Source organism: Archocentrus centrarchus, chromosome 4 (genome assembly GCF_007364275.1).
Source record: "Archocentrus centrarchus isolate MPI-CPG fArcCen1 chromosome 4, fArcCen1, whole genome shotgun sequence".
NCBI classification, from domain to species: domain Eukaryota; kingdom Metazoa; phylum Chordata; class Actinopteri; order Cichliformes; family Cichlidae; genus Archocentrus; species Archocentrus centrarchus.
This window is the reverse complement of record NC_044349.1, coordinates 1,161,406-1,184,191: the sequence shown is the minus strand read 5'-3', so window position 1 is coordinate 1,184,191 and position 22,786 is coordinate 1,161,406. Positions and strand designations below refer to the sequence as shown.

The window sequence follows — 22,786 nt, the reverse complement described above, 5'->3', positions numbered from 1 at the left end:
GCTTTACCACAGCTGGCTTCACCTCGGGTGGGTGTAGGGTCTCCTCGGGGCCAGTATTGGTTTTGGGGCCCCTGCTGACCCCCTTTATTTATGACACTTAAACCAGTGACACCAGTGTGAAACCAGTGTTTTTATTAGAATGAAACTCTAAACCTCAAACGTGTTGATTGAGAAGAAAAATGATGCACAATAATTTTATTAAAACATGAACTGTTTGAATCTTTTTGGCTGCACATTACCAGCAAACATGACTCAGTGGCAGAAACCGCGAAGGGGCCCTTATAGTTCATCAATGCATGAGTGATGCGAGCTTTTATAATATTTTTCTTTGTATTAATGACCTTAATGCCCAAAAGAGGCTACAAGATGGAGGAAGGAGGAATCTTATGGCTGATAATGTTTGTCAGAGATAAAAAAATTTATTTTGGAGCTCCAGATAATATTGTAGCAAGTCAAGTTCAGCATCTGTGTTCTTTCTATGTGTAATATGTGTAATATGTGTAATATGTAAGCCTGGGTCTTGGTAATCTAATGTAGAGTATCGGGGATGAATGTCTGTGGTGTAATAAGGTAATCCAGCAATGCAAAAATGACACAATGTGGTCAGCTGACAAAAAATGTCTCATTTTGGTTTTCCCAATCTCAGAAAATATTATTAGATTTTTGTCTCATTAATTTGTGATTTTTTTCTCTCGAATTTATCTTTTTAATCTCCGAAAACATCAAATTTATTTTTTTTATTTATTTTAAAAATGTGCAACTTTAGTCTTAGATCATTTTCCAGCACCCGTGGCTTCTTTGTCCTTTAAATATATGGTTTTATTTTATTTTATTTATTTTTTACTAGAACTGCCCTATACGTTCGTAGATTATTTTTAAAACATTAAATCACTTATTTAGTTATATTATCAGCACATTAGCAAATATAAACTTTATTATTTAAAAAAACTTTACAGTTAGATTTACCGCGCACAAATAAACACACTTTTGTACTGGGTCCGGTGACCCGGAAGTGCTTCTTCCCTGCCTGACCTCCGCAGTAACGCTGACGGGGCTGTAAGAAGCCGGAGCTCCGCTCAGCGCTCTGGGTTAACTTGTGATTCACACGGAACTTTTTCCCTCTCTGCGGCCGGACAGACGCGACTCTGACACCATGAGCACCATGTTCGCAGACACCATTTTGATCGTCTTCATTCCATCTGTACGGCGCTGTTAGCCGAAGGTGAGCCGGATCCGTCTGACAGGTGCTCCACAAAACACCGTTAGACTTTCAAAGTTCATATTAGCCTGCGTTTCATGTGGGGCAAACGCCTTTAAAACTGCTGATATTCCTTTAATTTTGATACTTTTGTTGAGCTGTAGTTCGTTAGCGAAGGAATACAGCTTAACGTTCGTGTCTTCCGGTTAAAGTTTCACAATAAAAGCTTCGACTCCTGTCTGACGCTTTCCTGCGGGTGAATATTGACCTCAGTTAAAAAAAAATTTTCTGTTACAGTTTTCTCAAATGTTTAGTTTAAATACGCAAATAAGGCATTAATTACTCTGATTTGTGGACGTTTTTCATTAACGAATAGAAATCAATCTAAAAATGATAAAAAGCCAGGATCCAAGGTCTTGTTTCATTTTTTCGTATAGATGGCCTACATATACAAACATTTTGAAAACACCAAATCAGTTTTAGTCAGAGGCTGACAGATGAGGTCAGGCAGGAGTCTCTATGGATTATGAGGAGAGACGACATTGTGATCTGTAGTGAGAGCAGGTATGGTGGAAGAGAGCCTGGAGAGGTGGAGATATGCTCTGGAGAGAAGAGGAATGAAAGGCAGTTGAAGCAAGACAGAAGACGTGTGTGTGTGTGAATGAGAGGGAGGCAGGTGGAAAGGTGAAGCTACAAGGAGCAGAGGCAGTGAGGTTGGATGACTTTAAATCCTGGGGTATTCAAACTCATCCAAAATAATTATTTAATTATTTAAGGAGGCGAAGAAGAGCGTGCAGGCAGAGTGGAGTGGGTGGAGCCGAGTGTCAGGGTGATTTGTGACAGAAGGAGAGCAGCAAGAGTGAAAGGACAGGTTTACAGGATGGCAGTGAGACCTGCTGTGATGGTTTGGAGACGGTGCCCTGAGAAAAAAGACAGGAGGCCGAGCTGGAGGTGGCAGAGCTGAAGATGCTAAATTTCCATCGGGAGAGAGCCGGAAGGCCAGGATAAAATGAGTACATCAGAGGGACAGCTCAGATTGAGCAGTTTGGAGACAAAGTTAGAGAGACAAGGCTGAGATGTTTGGACATGTGCAGAGGAGGGATGGTGGATATATTGGACAAAGGATGCTGAAGATGGAGGAGGAAATGAGGAAGTCCTCAGAGGAGGATCATGGAGTGAAGGAGGACATGCAAAGGGTTGGTGTGACCGAGGAGGATGCTGGGATAGGGTGAGATGGAGACAGATGAACCCCTAAAGGAAGCAGCCGAAAGAAGAAGCAGGTCTTGGTCTTGCAGCAAAGGAATTATTACCAGGACTGTGATTTTATTTTAAGTGAGATTTAATTTACTCGGGCTTAAATACATCTTGTTTGTCAACATGTGAGCATGCATAGACTTCTCTTAAGTAATGTAACGCTGACAGTATGTAGAGAAATGCTCATGTGAGCAGTCACCCCCCCCAAACCCCTGGTTTGTACCAGGAAAACCTCTACAAAGGTTTTCAAAGAGGTAATATCTGTTTTTAATCGTTCTGTAAATCAACAAAAAAATAATTTAAGTCTAAAATAAATCCAAAAATATCGCTGAGTCTGAAAGATGACATGTAGTAAACCCAGAATATAAAATTTGACCAGTGCGTAAAATAAAAATAAATCAAATGCAGAGGCCAAAACAGCTCATGAAGTTTTCTTGTTGTAAAAAGTGATTTTAAATAGTGGGTATTTACTGTGTGCTCACTGATCACTTTACAGAAGCCTCCTTATTTACACACAAGCCACACGTCTCTGACTTCAGCCGTCACGTCACGGTCGTCAGTTGTTTTTAATGTGAATTTCCACAGACACAGATTAGAAATTCTGACCTTCAAATCAGCCTTGAGGGCCTCACTGTTTGCAGCACATTCTTACTCTTTGTTTATGCACAGCTGCAGAAAATGATTCTGAGCCAGGAGGAGGTTTAAGAAAAGTGTAAAAACCTCCCGCTGATCGAATTGATATCGACTGCTGGCCACTCCTGTGCTGAACCGCAGTGGCAGTCTGTTTTTGCTAACTGGTTTCTCTCCTCAGGGATTACCTGGGTCTTAGTGTATCGGACTGAAAAGTACAAGAGGCTGAAGGCTGAAGTGGAAAAGCAAAGCAAAAACGTAAGTGACTCAAGCGCCGGCATCACAGTGGTGTGATATTTGTTATTTTTCTTCAGACTGTCTAAAGCATTCACTGCATCTTCTCTGATGTTAGTTGAGAAGAAAAAGGAAACCATAACTGAATCTGCTGGACGTCAGCAGAAGAAGAAGATCGGTAAGAACCCTGGAAACAGGCTGCTGTCCTCTGACCTCAGTGACCTGCTGTCGTGATGAGGACCTCTCCTCTTGGTGACAGTGTTGTGTGTGTGGTTGTATTACAGAGAGGCAAGAGGAGAAGCTGAAGAACAACAACAGAGACCTGTCCATGGTGAGAGACGGTTTGTTTCCAGTTAATGGGCTTAATGCTCTCTGCTGAGGTTATCCTGTCATCACAGCTGCTGGAGTTTCACGACATCATTCCATAAAATAAAACAGCTTCTGAATCTTCTTCAGAATCAGCTGGTTTGTTTTTTCAGTAACAGGCCCTTAAACCACAGAGGTGGGACATAACTGTGCCACTAATGATGCAAAACTGCAGTCAAACGTTGTGTGGTTTCAAATGTCCGTGTTTAATGTTGAGTGTGTTTGTTTTGTAGGTGCGCATGAAATCCATGTTTGCTATTGGTTTCTGCTTCACAGCTCTGATGGGCATGTTCAACTCCATGTAAGTTACTGCAGCATAAAATACTGTTTTATATTGTGTTAAAATCCATCCATCCATCCATTTTCTTCCACTTATCCGGGGCCGGGTCGCGGGGGCAGAAGCCTAAGCAGAGAAGCCCAGGCTTCCCTCTCCCCAGCCACCTCCTCCAGCTCATCCGGAGGGACCCCAAGGCGTTCCCAGGCCAGCCGAGATACATAATCTCTCCAGCGTGTCCTGGGTCTACCACGGGGCCTCTTCCCGGTGGGACATGCCCGGAACACCTCACCCAGGAGGCGGCCAGGAGGCATCCTAATCAGATGCCCGAGCCACCTCAACTGGCTCCTTTCGATGTGGAGGAGCAGCGGCTCTACTCTGAGCCCCTCCCGGATGGCCGCACTCCTCACCTTATCTCTAGGGAAGGCCAGCCACCCTTCGAAGGAAACTCATTTCTGCCGCTTGTATTTGCGATCTTATTCTTTCGGTCACTACCCAAAGCTCGTGACCATAGGTGAGGGTAGGAACGTAGATCGACCGGTAAATCGAGAGCTTCGCTTTTACGCTAAGCTCCCTCTTCACCACGACGGACCGGTGCAGCGTCCGCATCACTGTAGAAGCAGCCCCGATCCGCCTGTCGATCTCCCGTTCCCTTCTCCCATCACTCGTGAACAAGACCCCGAGATACTTAAAACTCCTCCACTTGAGGCAAGAACTCGTTCCTGAGCCGGAGAGGGCACTCCACCCTTTTCCGGCTGAGGACCATGGCCTCAGACTTAGAGGTGCTGATTCTCATGCCAGCCGCTTCACACTCGGCTGCGAACTGTTCCACTGCGAGCTGGAGGCCCCCCCCTGATGAAGCCAACAGAACCGCATCATCTGCAAAAAGCAGAGATGAGACTCTGAGGCCACCAAGGAAGAAGCCTTCCGCCACCTGGCTACGCCTAGAAATTCTGTCCATAAAAATTATGAACAGAATCGGTGACAAAGGGCAGCCCTGACGGAGTCCAACACCCACAGGAAACAAATCCGACTTATTACCGGCTATACGGACCAAGCTCTCACTGTGGTTGTACAAGGACTGAATGGCCCGCAACAATGGGCCAGACACCCCATACTCCCGCAGAACCTCCCAAAGAACACCCCGAGGAACACGGTCGAATGCCTTCTCCAAGTCCACAAAGCACATGTAGACTGGTTGGGCAAACTCCCACGCACACTCGAATATCCTTGAGAGGATAAAGAGCTGGTCCAGCGTTCCACGACCAGGACGAAAACCGCATTGTTCCTCCTGAATCCGAGGTTCGACTAACGGACGCACCCTCCTTTCCAGCACCCTGGCATAGACCTTACCGGGGGGCTGAGTAGTGTGATACCCCGAAAGTTGGAGCACACCCTCCGGTCTCCCTTCTTAAAGATGGGGACCACCACCCCGGTCTGCCAATCCAATGGCACTGCCCCAGATCTCCACGCAATGTTGCAGAGGCGTGTCAACCAAGACAGTCCTACAACATCCAGAGCCTTCAGGAACTCAGGGCGAATCTCGTCCACCCCAGGGGCTCTGCCACCAAGGAGTTGTTTAACTACCTCAGTGACCTCACCCCCAGTGATGGTCAAGTCATCCCCCTCATCCCCAGACTCTGCTTCCACTACAGAAGGCGTGTCAGTGGGATTCAGAAGGTCCTCGAAGTATTCCTTCCACCGTCCGACTATAGCCTCAGTTGAAGTCAGCAGCACCCCCCCCGCACTATAAACAGTGTGAGTGAAGCACTGCTTTCCCCTCCTGAGTCGCCTGACGGTTTGCCAGAATCGCTTCGATGCCGTCCGAAAGTCTTTTTCCATAGCCTCACCGAACTCCTCCCACACTCGAGTTTTTGCTTTGGCCACTACCCGAGCTGCATTCTGCTTGGCCTGTCGATACCTGTCAGCTGCCTCCGGAGTCCCACAGGCTAACCAAGCCCGATAAGACTCTTTCTTCAGCTTGATGGCTCCCTTCACCTCCGGTGACCACCATCTGGTTCGGGGGTTACCACCACGACAGGCACCAACCACCTTGCTGTTGGTGCCTGTCGTGGTGGTAACCACGACAGGCACCAACCACCTTGCAGCCACAGCTCTGAGCAGCAGCCTCAACAATGGAGGTGCGGAACATGGTCCATTCGGACTCAATGTCCTCAGCCTCCCTCGGAATGCTGTCGAAGTTCTGCCAGAGGTGGGAGTTGAAGATCTCCCGGACTGGGGCTTCTGCCAGGCGTTCCCAGCGCACCCTCACAATACGTTTAGGTGTGCCAGGTCTGTCCAGCATCTTCCCCCGCCACCTGATCCAACTCACCACCAGGTGGTGATCAGTTGACAGCTCAGCTCCTCTCTTCACCCGAGTGTCCAGAACATACGGCCGCAGATCTGATGATACGATTACAAAATCGATCATCGACCTGCGACCTAGGGTGTCCTGGTGCCATGTGCACTTATGGACATCCTTGTGTTCGAACACGGTGTTTGTTATGGACAAACTGTGGTTTGCACAGAAGTCCAATAACAAAACACCATTCGGGGTCAGATCGGGCAGGCCGTTCCTCCCAATCACGCCCCTCCAGGTCTCACTGTCATTGCCCACGTGAGCGTTGAAGTCTCACAGCAAGACTATGGAGTCACCAGATGGAGCACTCTCCAGCACCCCACCCAGCAACTCCAAAAACGGTGGGTACCCTGAACTGTCATTCGGCGCATAAGCGCAAACAACAGTCAGGACCCGTTCCCCAGCCCGAAGGCGCAGGGAAACTACCCTCTCGTCCACCGGTGAAAACTCCGACGTACAGGCAGCAAGCCGGGGGGATACAAGAATACCCACCCCAGCTCGCCGCCTCTCACCGAGGGCAACTCCAGACTGGAACAGAGTCCAGCCCTTCTCCAGGAGACTGGTTCCAGAGCCCAGGCCATGCGTTGAGGTGAGCCCAACTATATCTAGCTGGTATCTCTCAACCTCACGCACTAGCTCAGGCTCCTTCCCCACCAGAGAGGTGACATTCCATGTCCCAATAGCCAGTTTCGATAGCCGGGGATCGGTCCGCCAGGGCCTCCGCCCTCGGCCACCGCCCGACACACACTGCACCCGACCCCTACGACACCTCCTGCGGGTGGTGGGCCTGCAGGAGGGTGTTAAAATACTTCCTCTTTTTATTCAAAAATCAGGCAAAATATATCAAAGTGTAACTTTTAATGTCCATTGCTTTAAACGAGTCATCTGTCTGTTTACGCTCAGCTTTGATGGAAGAGTCGTGGCGAAACTGCCTTTTGTGCCGCTGTCATACATCCAGGGACGGTCACACCGCAACCTGCTGGGCGAGGATTACACCGACTGCTCCTTTATTTTCCTCTACATCCTCTGCACCATGTCCATCAGACAGGTAAGGCCTATATGTCAGAGGACACACCCATCAGGAACAAGTCTGTCAGTCCCAAGTTTACAGGGACCGAATAGCTCGCTGTCTCTCACATTCATGCTAAGAGGAAATCATCATCTAGTCTTCACAAGGAGTCCAAGCACAGCTGTGTCCTCTACTGCCACCCTCAGGCCAGACTCTGTATTGTTTGTCCCTCTTGGCACTGCTTCAGCTCTCATATCCACTTTTGTTTCCTTATGTGTAGCGAGCATCAACAGCCCCAAATTACTCTACAGCAGGAGGTAAACAATGAACTGCACCTCAGACTGAGTATCAGTAACTGAGTCGCTCACTTTAAGCAGCAGGGACTATTTTTTTTAGCAGTGGATGAATACACATCCACATTATTGGTGTTAGCAGGCAGCTGTATGTGCTGAATAATATACAGTGATATATCGTGCACGTGTTTTTAGGGTGCTCAAAGTTATTAAAATATTCAGAAGTCAGTTTTACGATCGAGCTGGAAGCTTTTCTTTTACTGTCACTGAACTCTGAGGTCGAGCGTGTGTCTCTGAGGAGGTTCTTCTGTGTTCTCCAACAGAACATCCAGAAGATGCTCGGCCTTGCACCCTCCAGAGCTGCAACCAAACAGGCCGGAGGCTTCCTGGGACCTCCTCCGCAAGCCGCTAAGTTTTCCTAATCGGCAGCCCGGCTGTTCCTGCGCTGCTGCCTGCGGTCACAGCGCCCCCATCAGAGCGCCGACGGAACTGCTCCCGCTGGAGTCAAGTCTTACCTGTTGCAGCTACTGTACCACTACTTCCTGTTTGATTTCCCATTTATTTTGTTGTTTATTTAACATGAAAGCTGTTTGAGTTAGAAATTAGAGGGAAATTCTAGTTTATTCTGTTGATTACCAAAGGTTACAAATGTCTGCTGTTCATTCAGCACAATTCATGGAGTATTTGGAGATTTTAATTAAGGACTGACACAGGAACATCTGATCCAGCTTCAGTATTATTGTACATCATTGTCTATGTCCTTGTGTCTTACATATTAATAAAGTTTTATGATTATATTCAGGCATGCTTTTCTCTGTGTACTATCATCTAACAGACTGTAACACAGAGGGAAGACATGGAGTGAAACTAATTACGATGACTTGGATATTTTTAATGAATAAAAATGAGAGTATGCTGATGCTATTTCACAGGCCTGTGTTTAACAAAAACTCAGCTTGGATCTTTTTATTATTGTCAGTGATATCAATTAAAAAGTGCAGACTGTGGCAGAAGAGAAATAATCTAAAAGCTGTTACCTGATCTCATGCATGGAGTTCTGCCCACAGACGCCAGAATTTGTCGTTTTTTCTTTATTTTGTTTTGGCATAAATATTCTTTTGGCTCGGACTTGCATCCATTTAGCCTCTTTACCATAAAGGTGTGACTGATGGGAGTGCGGCTGTGGGTGACTCATTTTCTATCACCTCCCTGCCTGAGATGAATTTCTCTGCTGCTGGGAACAATCGAAGCCTCAAAGTTTAGGGCCTAGGTCTACAGAGAGCTTCTTGGACTTGGTTTCTATTCTTACCATTAACTGTATATAAAAGATGGACTTAGCCCCCGTGCTGTCATACTTAGCCTTGGGGTAATGTCGGTACTATTCTTAGGGGTCTCCATATTCCTTTTGGCTGAAAACTCAAACTCAATTAAAACCAAAGTTTCCAAAAAAGCTCACTGGATTGAGCAGGTTCTGATGCAGGCTGTTAGTCATCTTAGTTACACACAACGCAGTTAAAAAAACAAGACACAGACAGTAACGTGGTTAACACTGAGATACACGCACAGAGAGAAACTGTTGTTCGTGCTCCTTTTTCCAGCTGAGGAGATCCTGTGCAGAGACTGAATAAACTCAAACTGTCCAAATGATCCACGGAGATGAGCAAGCTTTGTTGCAAGAAAGTATTAGTACTCAGAAATATTCAAACACAAAAAGTAAAAAAGCCCTCCTGGGAGTGTGTGCCTTAGCTGTTACTGAAAAAGAGGCTAACAATTAAAGACGACGACTAACACTATCACACCCACTCACTACTCACTGTGTTTATACGCTTCCCCTTTCTTTGTCTAAGATTTGTGCTGAGCCAGCACTTTTGGAGACATAGTCATCAGCCTAATATGTCGAGTCATCCTTTCTGTGGCCACCTGCTACCACTCAGGCTAGGCAAACTAGCCAAACATTGGAGAGAATTTGAGGCCAAATTTGCCCATGGGCTTGTTGTTAGGACAGATTTACGCTTTTCTGGCAACAGGTGGGATTGGTGTCCTCAACATGAACCCGATGAGGGCATTTTAACAAACTGCTGAGCTAGGCATGAATTTGAATTAAGCAAGAAGTTCAATGTCTGGCCATAGCAGAAGATGAGAAACGGATAGCATAAGCTTTGGGGCCCTGAACGTGAATAAGAGCAGTTCAGCGGGCCTCACATCCCTCAATTTTATCAATTTTAGACACACAGTATGCATTTTATTTCAGTGTAAAAAGCAGTTTAGTTGCAAGTAAACAGAAGTAGGAATGATACCTATAAATATCAGCATTGGGGTAATAAAAATATTCCAGCAGTAAGCATTTTCACCATACTGATACTGGACACATGAGTCAGGGGTGGATCTGAATAAGAAACCAGGGAACTTCAATCACAAGCCACGCCTGCACCAAAGCCTACTTTATCTTTGTTTTTTTGTTTACTCTAATGGGGATAATCCATCTCATGAACATCATGATAAATTAATCAAGACCTGAAACTGTCTGTTGGGCTCATGAAGTCATCAAGAAAAGAGTTTCCTGTTGTAGAGTGATGATGTTTATTTAAACTGACTTTTTTTTTTTACATCTATAGAAGTCGCCTCCTGCTGGCCATTAGAGAGAATGCAGGTTTAAGCCACCGCCATCTTTTACATACAGTCTGTGGCCCTGCAGAGTGAACTCTGGGTTCTCACACACAGGTGTGTCCCTTTCTAATCTGGTACATTCAGTTTGGCACAGGTCAGGTCAGGACATATAAAACGAGCAGGATGCCACAATCTGACCACAATTTAGAGCCACAGCAAAAACGTTACAGTTCTTTTAATAAATTTATTATAATAAATAACAGAAATGATAAAAGTGTTGTCAGCATTTAAAAAGTAGCTGACTATTTTCATGAAGCATAAATAAAGTGTCCCAGTAAGCCGTGAAAGAGTGACTGTGAGCACTGAAGCCTGCAGGTGGTTATAATTAACATTAATTTTAATGGTCTCTGGGAGATGAAAACTGCATTTATAGAATCAACAGTGAAATCTGATTAAAACAACACTTAGAAACAAGTTGAGGTTCTACCACGTTCTCTGCCGCTGTTCCACGGTTCTCCCACAGATTTCCAGTTAGGACTCTTTGAGGAGCACATCCCTGTCTTTAATAATGTCTCTGATTCAGCAGCTGTTTGCTTTACTCTTCGCACCCTTTGCGCCTCCGGTGTTAAGTGATAACATCCCGAGTTTTGCCCCCCCGGCCTCCCGGGTTTGGATCTCCCATTCGGTGAGGGTGCTATCAGCAGGAATGAGACGCACCCGATGGTAGCACGAAGGAGGCGTGTCCTGTCTGCTTCACTGATCTTAAAATGTGAGCTGCCTTTGAGATCCTTCCCAGTCTTCTGCAGGAGCATAAACGGTAAAGCTGCAGCTTTTTTTCTATTTTCATCATATTTAAACTGCTTTTCCCGCACAAGTTTAGCTCGCTTCGCGTTAGCAAAGCAGCTTAAACCACTGATCCTCAGCATCGTGTGCTCGCTAACGTTGCTGAATATTTTGCTGTGTTGTTGCAGGCGCTTTGTGTGTAAAATGGCCCAGTCAACTCTCGACTCGATGCCCGGAGCCTCGACGGGGACCGTGGTGGTCACGGAGCCTCTGAACTTCTGGGGCGGCCAGCGAGTGAAGCCCAGGGAGGAGAAAAACGCGGAGCCCGTGTTTGAACCCGCAACCGGTGAATATACCGCTCCCTAAAATCTGCTTCAGCCTTTAAAGACGGGCATTCAGGGGAAGATAAGGCGTGACAGTTTAAAGTTTTGCAGTTTCTCTAAGTTGCATCTGAAACTTTAACTTTTTCAAGTGGCCAAAGTGCCATGAAGACGCTCAGAGTTCCGTTATGTAACGTAGGCCTTTTGCCAGTTGTGGAGCAGTTGTGCTTAGACAGCCACCAAAGGTCAGTTTTGAGACGGTAAAACCCTGGAGATTAAACAATATAGATGCGATACATTTCACTGTGCATTGTACTGTGTATATGCATATGACAAATGAACCTTATCTTGTACAGAAAATCAGAAATATTAGGGAACGTGTATGGAAAAGTGTCTCATGTAGAGGAACTGGGATCACTTTACTCATGTTCTCTGCCTCGGGCCCTTTGTTCCCAGCTCAGGTGTGTAACCTGTTCTTCTGCTGTCTGCAGGCCGGGTCCTGTGTCAGATGGTACCCTGTGGGGCCGACGAGGTGGATGAAGCCATACAGAGCGCCTATGCTGCCTATCAGAAGTGGAGCAAGATGGCGGGCATGGAGAGGGCTCGGGTGATGTTAGAGGCCGCCCGCATTATCAGGGTGAGACGGTCAAGCTGTTGTGTAATAACCATGAGCAGTCCAGGAAACTGTCTGGTTCAGTGTTTGTGCAACATAAATTGGAGCGGGCTGTTGGAAGTCTGCAATAAGACACTAGTTATTCATTAACACCCCCCACCCCCTTCATTGCTGGCCTACATTTGAACTAAATTAACCTTTTGTCTGTTTTTTCTGTCACTGCATGATTGTCAAGCAAAGAATCTCATCCCACTTAATTACTGCAAAGTATCAATTAAAAATGATTTTTTTTTTTCCCCTTCATGCACATTAATAAACAAAAACAGGAAAGAAGGGAAAAGCTTGCAAAGCTGGAAGTGATCAACAATGGGAAATCCATCACTGAGGCTGTGGTGGATATCGACATTTCCTGGCAGTGCATCGAGTACTACGCCGGTCTGGCTGGTACACTTGCAGGTGGGTGCACCAATACTTGTTTGTCAAAAGGTGGAAACATCAGTCTGGTGGTTTTTAAAGATTGTGCTGTCGTTTTGGTGCAGGCCAACACATCCAGCTTCCCGGTGGAGCGTTTGCTTACACCAGGCGGGAGCCTCTTGGTGTGTGCGTGGGTATCGGTGCATGGAACTACCCCTTCCAGATTGCAGCGTGGAAGTCTGCTCCTGCTTTGGCATGCGGTGAGTTTTATAACACTGTATATATCATCCTGCTGTCAGTGATCTGCACAGCAGAGCACTGTGAAATATAACAGAGCAGGGGGCTGAAAATATGCACATGGAAAGAGGAAAGGCTGCAACTGTGGCTCTGCTACAAATAGAGCAGCAGAGCCATCTGCAGCTGTACAGATATGTCTGTCGCATCACTGAACATCTTTAAAAATGACCCTTTTGGCCTGTTTAATACTGGACCTCAGCACCCATTCCCACTGGTCTGCCTGTTTTGTCTCCTGTTCTTTAGCCATGGATACCGCTCTCCAGGTCTTAACTCGCAGGGTTGAACTTTGGTTGTTTTTTAGGTAACGCCATGGTATTCAAGCCCTCTCCGATGACTCCTGTGACTGCCGTCATCCTGGCTGAGATCTACAAAGAGGCCGGGGTACCTGACGGGCTTTTCTGTGTGGTCCAAGGTGGCGCAGAGACCGGGAGCTTGCTCTGTCATCATCCAAAGGTTGCCAAAGTCTCCTTCACTGGAAGTGTGCCTACAGGCAAGAAGGTACGCAGACCAGCACAGCAGGGTTTCCCACACATGGCCTGAAATCTGGCTGCTGCTGCATGATGAGTTTTAACATGGGGAGTTTTTACGGTAGTTGACTCACTTCTGGGGTCACCCTCAAGTGGCCACTGGAGGAACTGCAGTTTTGGCACTCCTGCTTTGGCTTCACTGCAGCTGACAATAGTCCGTGTGACCTGATGTGAGCTGGAGGGCCACTCTAACAGACCTGCTGCTGCTACAGAGATCATCAAGGCTGTAAAGAATGACTGTGCTAGCTCCAATCCAAGATGGTGGAGTTCCATTATACACTGCCATAAAGTATATGGGGGGGACTTTCTCTTGTACGTGTGCACACGCTGCTTCCTCACTACTGCCATAAAATACTGTGGATTTCTATGTGAAAACACTGCACAGTGCCATGTTTTAAAACTAGAGATAAGTTGGTTATACAAACCCACAGACCACACCTGCTCTTTACTCTCAGGTCATGGAAATGTCTGCAAAGGGGGTGAAGCAGGTGACTCTGGAGCTTGGAGGGAAGTCTCCCCTGATCATCTTCAAAGACTGCGATCTGGAGAATGCAGTGAAGGGGGCACTCATGGCAAACTTCCTGACGCAGGGACAGGTGAGACCGTACTGTTGTAACATTATTGCACAGCCTGATCCAAGGCAGACTCTCAGAACCTTCGGTGGGTTAACTGTACATCTGAAATATGCAGGTGTGCTGCAATGGGACCAGAGTGTATGTGCAGCGGGAGATCATGCCACAGTTCCTAGAGGAAGTAGTTAAGAGGACCAAGGCGATCCCTCTGGGTGACCCCCTGCTCGAGAGCACCCGGATGGGAGCTCTGATCAGCAAGCCACAGCTGGAGAAAGTGCTGGGCTTTGTCAGTCAGGCCAAGAAAGAGGTGCTTTTCATTAGCTTCAATACCACCTTAAACCACACAGTTTCCATATTGGTGTAGGTGTTCTTAAATGTAGTCATTTCACCCCCCAGGGAGCCAGAGTGCTTTGTGGAGGAGAGCCTTTTGTCCCCAGTGACCCCAAACTGAAAGGAGGGTATTTCATGTCACCATGTGTACTCGGTACGTCTAACGCTGCTGATAGCACAGCGCACACACAATCAGCTTTCTTTAACACACAAAGTCTCTCAACACAGACAACTGCAGAGACGACATGACCTGCGTGAAGGAGGAGATTTTTGGCCCCGTCATGTCCGTCATGCCTTTCGACACAGAGGAAGAAGTGATCCAGAGGGCCAACAACACCACCTTTGGATTGGCCTCTGGAGTCTTCACCAGGTCGGTCTGTCGTGACTCAGCAGTGTGGCGCAACTGCTGATGGCTTGCTGTTTAAGATAATCAGTTTATTGCCTTCTGTTGGCTGCGGTTCAGGGTCTCCACAGTGCAGGCAATTCATTGCACACCAGCTATTTCGAGTTGCATACAGTTTTGTGTTCTCGTCCCCTTCCTGCAGGGACATTTCTCGAGCCCATCGCATGGCTGAGAACCTGGAGGCAGGGACCTGCTTCATCAACAACTACAACATCAGCCCTGTAGAGGTGCCGTTCGGAGGGTACAAGATGTCGGGTAAGACGCTGTGAGCTTTTAATGGTCTGAGTGAATGCTGCATTTGCTGGATGAGTGCAACACAAACGTTTCTCCTGATCTCCGCAGGCTTTGGCAGAGAGAACGGCCAGGTGACCCTCGAGTACTTCTCCCAGCTGAAGACTGTGGTGGTGGAAATGGGTGATGTCGACAGCCTCTTCTAAAGTTTCACACCGCTGTGCCAGAACTAAAACTTTGCTTCTCCCTTCACTTAGCGTGCTAACAAACACATAGTGACTGCAGAGGGTGTACGTGCCTTAAAAAGGCATACATGCTGAACATGAAATAGGACTAGAACTACTCGTTTCCTACTAAACACAATGCACTTCAGTGTTAAGTCAATCAGTGAAGGCTGAATTTCAAAAGGGTTTTACTGATGAAGCACGCAGATGTGAAGCATTGGAGAAATCAGCATAAGAACAAAACGTGTGCCTAACAGCTGGCAGATTTTTGTACTGTTTGGACAGCTGCTCTTATGAAAATAAATTTGTAGAGGCAAAGTGTGTCTGTTTGAGTGAAACTGCATGTATGTGTCACTGAAATCAGCTCCAATTTAAAACGGTCATCTCAAGGCATAAAGACTCCACAATACTTGAAAACCCCAACAATCATGGCTAAGTCTGTTTCCTTCTAACAGGAAGAGATGTCTATCAGAACTGGGGGGGGGCTTTGGCCTCAAATAGTTGGGGGTGAGGGAAAAGGAGAGACTATGGACCCAAGGATGGGTCCTTTAACTACAAACTTTACTGAAAGGAACATTTGAAGCCAAAACCTAAAAGTTGAGCTGGTGTCTAGAGCAAAGTGGTATTTGGATAATATACTGAAATGTCTACGATATGGGGACCTGATTGATCAGGACTGTTTGTGAGGAGAATTTTAAATTCAACCCTGGAGCCCATGGAGAGCAGCTTTGGGACAAATATGAACTCTTTCTTGGTGCTGGCACCTCGGGAATAAATTGATGTTGGTAATAGACTTTCACTAATGCGTTTCACATTAGATTATATGCTAGCAGATGCTTTATATAATTGTAGATCCTTGATTCATAACAGCTGTTAGAACTGTGGCCTCACAGCAAGAAGGTCCTGGGTTTGAACTAGGGATGCGCAGAACTGATATTCAGTATCGGTCCGATCCTGGCCTAAATTACTGGATCGGATATCGTAAAGAAATGAAAAAATCCGACCCGACCCGACCCACATTAGCTGGATTAAAGTTTTCGGTCGTCGTCTTCTTGTGGGTCTGCGGTTGAACAAACCAGCTTAGAGCTGCATTACCGCCACCTACTGGAATGGAGTGGCCGATCAGGAGTTACAAAAAACCCTGAGATTCTATAAAGTGCTCCGTCGTTGCGACGGATTCCCTTTGACACTGATCGATCATCGCTGACATGTTTTTCCTCCACCGCTCTCTGCGTGTTCGTGTGTTGTGCTCGCTGTGCTGAGAATCAGCTGTTATTTCTCTACTTCAGCTCCCGGACATACTGCTAGCGACCGCAGCTGTTAGCACTGGTGACCGGAAGGACCCCTTCCCCGTCAAAAGATTTTTTATACTTTAATCCCTGATTAAATATAGACCTGCAGTAGAAACGTATTTAGGAGAATGCTTGTGAATATAAAGCATTACAAGACTGCACTCACGCAGCCCCCAGTTTTTCAACATAAACACTGATGACGCAACAGCAGCAGTCAGCTGTTTTACGTGCAGTCTGTCTGCAAAGAGGCGGAGCCGGTGAGCTCAGATGGACTAAATGTTTTTTATAGCGTCCAGATGAAGCTTTTCTCCCTGTAACCTCCATTAAACCTTTACTGGGACACAGCTGGAGGTCCTCCATCAACCACCTGATCAGTAAGTGAAGAAAAGAGAACTTTGTAGCTGCTCCATCCACCCTGTTTGTTTCACACAGGGAAAAACTGCAGTACGGAAGTTAAAATATGCAGATGAACTGTTAATACGAAAAAAGTATTTCTTATCCAGTTACTCGGGTAACTCGATGGAATAATCGATAGAATACTTGATTGCTAAAATAATCAATAGTTGCAGCCCTAATGAAATTTGCAACATACCCTAAGCCAATGCATCACCTTCTCACATAGGAGCAGCAGGATTCAGGTGTTGATTGTTGTAAGTAAAGTTGATTTAGATAGTGCTTTACACAGACAAAAAGTCACAAAGTGCTGTACAATAATTAAAACACAATATAAACAACATCAAAAACAGATAAAACACCATGTTAAAAAATAACATTACCATATTAAAAGCAAATGAATAAAAATAAAGTCAACAGAAAGCCTGGTTAAACAGAAAAGTTTTCAGCTGTTTTTTTAAAAGATGCCACACAGTCAGCTAAAAGGAGATGGAGTGGTAAACAGTTCCAGAGGTTTGGCGCCACTGCCTGAAAAGCTCTGCCCCCTAGTCTTTAGTCTTGTATGTGGGACAACTAAAAGATTTCGATTTTGTTGTGTTTGAGACTGTTGACTCATGTAAAATTGATCCAGGCATTTAAAAACAATTTTTAATAATAATACAAAAAAGATCAGATTTGTATCGGCGATATCCAAATGTAAAATATCGGTATCGGTATCGGACATAAAAAAGTGGTATCGTGCCATCCCTACTTTGAACCTGCTGGCCAGCAGGAGTCTGCAGCTTCTTTCTGGGTACTCAGGCTGCCTCCCAGAAGCATGTATGTTAGGTTAATTGGTGTGAATGTGTGTAAGAATGATTCTCTCTGTGTGTTAACCTTGGTAACCTGTGCATGGTGTACCCCCATCTCTCTCACCCTACAGCTCCAGCTCCCCCTGTGACCCTGACTTAAATAACTGGATGGATGCATTACCAGTTAATTTCATGTTTCTGCAGTCACAGACATTTTTAACATGCTCTTTAAAGTGTATAAATATGTCTGATTTTATGATGTAATGATTGTGACAGGAAGGTTCATATTGCTAAACAATAATTGCCCTGTGTTAATGATAAAGTGGCAGCAGCATGTTGTAGTTTTAAAGCAGCGATTTACCTTTTTATACCTGCAGTGCAGTTTTATAGTGCATGCATCAATGCAGTTAATACAGCAGTCATTGATCCTCAACTGAGAACATGCAGAACGCTTTGTGACAAAACATTAAAGTGACTTCTTCTTGTAGTTTTTATCTAGTTTTACAGATGACAGCGTTTTAAACTCTAAACTGAAACCTGTCTCTTTAAATGTGGAATAAGAGGGTCAATTTTACATTTTCAAATTCATTTCAAAATTTGACGATGGAAAAATAAATGATATATTGCTCATTACTGGATTGGTGAATAATAATGAAATAATAATAATAATAATACATGTGTTTCTTTGAGTGGGATTTCTTGATGAAAATGTTTTTTTGGGGGGTCTGACTGAAACTCGAACCGCACATCGAATAAATAAAAAGTGTTTCCGCCACGTCTAACTTGAAGGCTTTTATTTCGGCAGTGATAAACCGGAAGTGTTTCTGTCTCGCTTGAGGCTGGCTAGCTTCTACTTTAACAATGCAGGTAAATAATTTTGAAATATATTGTGAACGACAGCGTGATAGTTTCCTAACTGTATCAGCGTTCATTGAAGTATTTGTTTATAATATCCTGCTAACGTTTTTGACAGGTTTAAATGTTTGTCCCGCTCTCGGCGCCGTTAGCCGTTTCGCTAGCACAGCCGGTGCCGTGTGAGTGTGTTTGTGTGCTTTTTAAACGGAGTTTGTGTCTTTCAGCAGCGGGAGGAGAAGCAGTTGGAGGCGTCGGTGGAGTCTCTGATCTCCCGGGTGGCTCACGTTAAAAACGCTTTGCACAGTTTCATCTATAAGCTAGAAAATGAGTACGAGCGTTTGACGTGGTGAGTAAAACCATAACAGAAGCTCGACATGGATTTCAGTCTAACTCATACTTTGCTGCTCCAGTGATTGAGGACGGGAACATTTAAACACACAGAGTTTCCAGAATCACTTCAGCACCGGGCTGCTGTTAAAGGCTGGCGTGTGGATACACAGATCTGAGCTGAAACGTGTTCTTTGTGGGTGATTTTGATCAGGCCCTCAGTTTTGGACAACTTCGCCCTCCTGTCTGGCCAGCTGAACACGATCAACAAACTGCTGAGGAACGAGAAGACGCCGTCCTTTCGCAACCAGGTTATAATCCCCCTGCTCCTGTCTCCGGACCGAGATGAGGACCTGGCAGTGAGTATCAGAGCTGCGAACACGTGTCCATGTGTCTTTCATTTGAAGCGGCCTCTCTGAGCTGTCCTGACTCGCTCTCAGAAACTCACGGAGCAGCGCGTCCCGGTGTTCAGTCACGAGATCGTCCCCGACTACCTGCGGACCAAACCTGACCCTGAGGTGGAGGAGCAGGAGAAACAGCTGAGTGCGGAGGCAGCGCGCATCGGCCCCGATGTGGCACAGGTCAGCGTGGACGCACTTAGAATAATGTATTCTGTCATTTTTGGGAGCACTGTGCGTTTTTCAAGCCTCCAGGTTTTCTTCTCACCAACAGAAACAAATCCAGACGTTGAATAAGCTGTGCTCCAACCTGCTGGAGAAGCTAAGCAACCCTCGTGAAGACAGAGATGCAGAAAACGCTGGTGTGTTGCACTTCGGCGGCACCTTTTCATAAGAAATCAGACAAAAATAATCCTGACTCTTAATTGTTTGTTTCTCTCCAGCAATGCGGCAGAGCAAACCGTCTTTCAACCCCACCGACACCAACGCGTTAGTTTCAGCCGTCGCTTTTGGAAAGGGACTCTCCAAATGTAGGCCTCCTGGTCCCGTGGCCGCTGGACACCAAGGACAGGGATCCATGATGAGTGGAGGTCCAACCTTACAGCAGGTCACTATTGGTGGGGGTTCAGGCCAGCAAGCAGGTATGGGAGGACCTGTGGCACAACAGCAGCAAGGACAGACAGGTAGGAGACCTGGAGAGCTAGGTTAGTGTTCCACCTGAAGCTCAGCATCACACAGTTCTGTGAGAGCCAAAGATGGACAGTATAAACTGAGGAATTAGGTTCGGGGTCTGAAAAGCAAAATTACCCTCAGTTTTGTTCTTTGACTTCAGTTTGAACATTTTCCTGATGACAGCGGGCTCAGCCAGGGCCATCGGGACGTTTCCCAAACGGCTGGTCATTTCCAGGCCGAACCGGCCGGTGATCAGATTTTGTTTTTTACCCAATTAAGCACAGCAGCACTCGTGGCCACAGGTGTTGTTTACACCTGCAAATAAAAGTTCTCCTGTTTTAAAATTATGGTTTGTCCATTGTACGATCAGATAAAAGGCCCCAGCCCACCCCTGGGCTCAGCCGTTAGTTTCCAGATTATAATGAATGAAATGTGACGCTAGTTTTGTAAACGAGGACATTTTAAGAGGCAGAGAGGAGAATTATCCAGGATATGTTAATAAGTCTAAGTTGGTGATGGCAGAGGTGCTCAGCTTGAGGCTTTCTAACAGGATACTCAAACAATTTAACATCATACTACGGTTTTGAACAAAGGTAAGGTCATGTGCCCGTTTTACCCGTTCTTCCATCAAAAGCAGAGGCTCATGGGAGTGTATCGCCCATCCCTGATTAGGGGGCACTAACAGTCTTATTTAATATAAGTTTCGGGACATAAATTAGTCCATGATGGGTGACTATTATCCCCGGCTTTGCAAACTTGGAGATGATTTAAAATTTGGTAGAAATGTCAGGTTTTTTTACACACCCAGAGCATTTGTTTGTTTCATCAGGGTTCAGCCTTTATCATTTAGTTTACAGAAACATGTTAGCATGTGTGCTGCCTCTTTAATTTGGCTTAAATTGCGCTTCAAAATAACCATCCATCGTCTCTCCTGCCTATCCTGTCTGCGGGGCTGGAGCCTATCCCAGCTGTCACAGGGCGAGAGGCAGGGTACACCTGTGCAGGTCGCCAGCCTGTCACAGGGCCAACACAGAGACAGACATTCGCGCTCACAGTCACACCTGTGAACAATTCAGAATCACATTTAACCTAACCCCACTGACTGCATGTCTTTGGGCTGTGGGAGGAAACCCATCAGACACGGGGAGAACATGCGAGCTCCACACAGTTGGATTCGAACCCAGGACCTTCTAGCTGTGAGGCAGCAGTGCTAACCGCCGTGCTGCCCCCTTAAAATAACCACCACAGTAATAGTGGGAAGTTTCCCAGTACAGCGTTACATTATGAGATGGAAATATTAATTTTCATGTGAAAACCGTTTGCTTAGCTGTGCCGATACCCACTGTGTACTTTACAGCGTTTGGCCTGCGTAACAGCATTTTATGGATGATTTATTTTTGTTTTACAGCTGAAGAAAGAAAACTTAACGATGTGTAATTAAAGCTGATCTCATCTCACTTTTTTTTTTCCTCTTTCTCAGGAAAAATGCCGAGCAGCATCAAGACAAACATCAAATCTGCGTCTGGTTCAATGCATCCATACAACCGATGAGCCCCTTTCTTCTCACCTGTTAGCTTTCAGAGACTCTCCTACAGAGGTGCTGGCCATGGTACTTCTCCTCAGTGGGGGGGGGGGGGGGGACTGCTATGGAGGACCGCACCAATAAGCTGAACTGGATTCTGCCCATTATTCATTTATCATCTGATTTTAAGCTTATTGGTTTCTCACGTGAGGAAAGTTAATTGCCTGCGTCTGAATTATTTTCAAGGAAAATGGGAAAAATATCATCCTTAAAATTCAAAAGCTTTTTTTTAAATCTGTCACTGAAGCTGTTTTTGTTTTTTTGATACCTCATCTGAGCGGCGGTGTTTGAGCCACTAGGTGGCAGTATGCTTTCATTAATGGCTTTATATTTTTGGAACTGTGCTCAGGACACTTTCAATTAAAAAAAAAGTTTTAAAGAATTCCTGGTTGTGTAATAAATACACTGAAATCATAATTTAACTGAATTATTCTTAATGCACCGAAGCTATGTGTACAAATGAATAATTCTTAGTCTCGATGTGGACGCAGTCGTTCCCATCAAATGACCAGCCCCACATGTCAGACGTGCACCACGATCTGATGTCTGTTCCACATTTCTGCCCCTTATTTCTTCTTCTGTGCTCTTTGTCCATTTGGCTGCGGTACCAAAGGTGAGAATAATGAGGGTGGACGTTGCTCTGTGTGGCCTGATAATGTCAAAGTGTTTAAGGGGGGAAATGAGGAAGTATCAGTGCTGACGTGTGAGGGGGGCCTCTCTCTGTGCCGGCTCTCTCTGTCCACTCCAATCCCTGTCCTGCTGCACGGCACAGTGACCGTGCTGCTGTCACAGCGTGCGGGCCCGTGGCTGACCTACATACACCCTCTGTCCCCAAACAGGCGGACGTCTCGCTGTGTCAGCCGCCGTGGTCAGATGCTCTGCTGAGACAGCTCAAAGCTGCACAAGGTCACACTCGTGTCCACGGATGAGGTCTAAATTTTAAACAAAGAGCTAACGGCAACATCCTGCGACCATCAGAGAACGGTTCAGCCGAGGTTTTCTGCCAAACTACCATCCAAACTTCGACACGCAGAGGACGTGCCAGGATGGACCGTTTTCATACGTCCTCATTTTTATTTGGATTATAGACAGAACAACATCTTAGATTCTTTCCTCTATCTATATATATATATATATATATATTTTGACAATCACTGGTGCAATTTAATATGTATATTTATGAATATTTAAAGAGGTGACATTTCCCAAAGGCTAAAATTGTATTTAAATGCATATTTTGAAATCATATCTAAAGCTGGCTCTCCCGCTGCTGTTAAAGTTTTTTGTGGCCATCAAACGTGTTTTCTGGGCTGAACTTCCTGCTCCACAGAAGTTAGGAGGTTCTGTCAGGTTTTCTTCTTCTCGTATAATAATGGCACACAGTAAAGAAGACACCGACTTTTCTGATTATTTAAAAACAAAGATGGAGGCGCTGATGGAAGCTGCACTCCCTGGTGAGGCACATACAGCACTGATGATGGCAGCTAATCAGGTCTCTGCTGTGCAGTTAGAGGATTCATTTGGTCCCCATCATAAAA

General features: G+C 45.8%; 3 protein-coding genes across 4 annotated transcripts; all 3 read left to right on the top strand.

The window, feature by feature from the left end:
* Positions 1-1,006: 1,006 nt before the first annotated feature.
* On the top strand, positions 1,007-8,418 carry tmco1 (transmembrane and coiled-coil domains 1). The gene is given in 8 exon segments (XM_030727096.1): positions 1,007-1,190; positions 1,193-1,222; positions 3,264-3,344; positions 3,435-3,494; positions 3,601-3,647; positions 3,916-3,983; positions 7,219-7,363; positions 7,941-8,418. Coding segments are annotated over 8 exon segments (567 nt in total). The 5' UTR covers positions 1,007-1,153; the 3' UTR covers positions 8,040-8,418.
* A 2,464-nt stretch (positions 8,419-10,882) lies between these two features.
* aldh9a1a.1 (aldehyde dehydrogenase 9 family, member A1a, tandem duplicate 1) lies at positions 10,883-15,261 on the top strand. The gene is made up of 12 exons (XM_030727292.1): positions 10,883-11,041; positions 11,196-11,353; positions 11,819-11,964; positions 12,267-12,396; positions 12,480-12,614; positions 12,953-13,149; positions 13,634-13,774; positions 13,869-14,057; positions 14,147-14,234; positions 14,309-14,450; positions 14,626-14,738; positions 14,826-15,261. The coding sequence occupies exons 2-12, from the start codon at positions 11,212-11,214 to the stop codon at positions 14,918-14,920; spliced, it is 1,518 nt and encodes a 505-aa protein (XP_030583152.1). The 5' UTR covers positions 10,883-11,041; positions 11,196-11,211; the 3' UTR covers positions 14,921-15,261.
* Positions 15,262-17,274: 2,013 nt separating this feature from the next.
* On the top strand, positions 17,275-21,630 carry med8 (mediator complex subunit 8). Of its 2 annotated transcripts, none has more exons than XM_030728340.1 (7): positions 17,275-18,281; positions 18,497-18,615; positions 18,811-18,955; positions 19,037-19,177; positions 19,269-19,356; positions 19,438-19,677; positions 21,147-21,630. In XM_030728340.1, exons 1-7 carry the CDS (start codon positions 18,276-18,278, stop codon positions 21,215-21,217), a joined length of 810 nt encoding a protein of 269 aa, XP_030584200.1. In that variant the 5' UTR covers positions 17,275-18,275; the 3' UTR covers positions 21,218-21,630. The 2 variants fall into 2 exon arrangements, with proteins under 2 accessions (XP_030584200.1, XP_030584199.1); XM_030728339.1 differs by having other exon boundaries at positions 18,494-18,615.
* Positions 21,631-22,786: the final 1,156 nt, after the last annotated feature.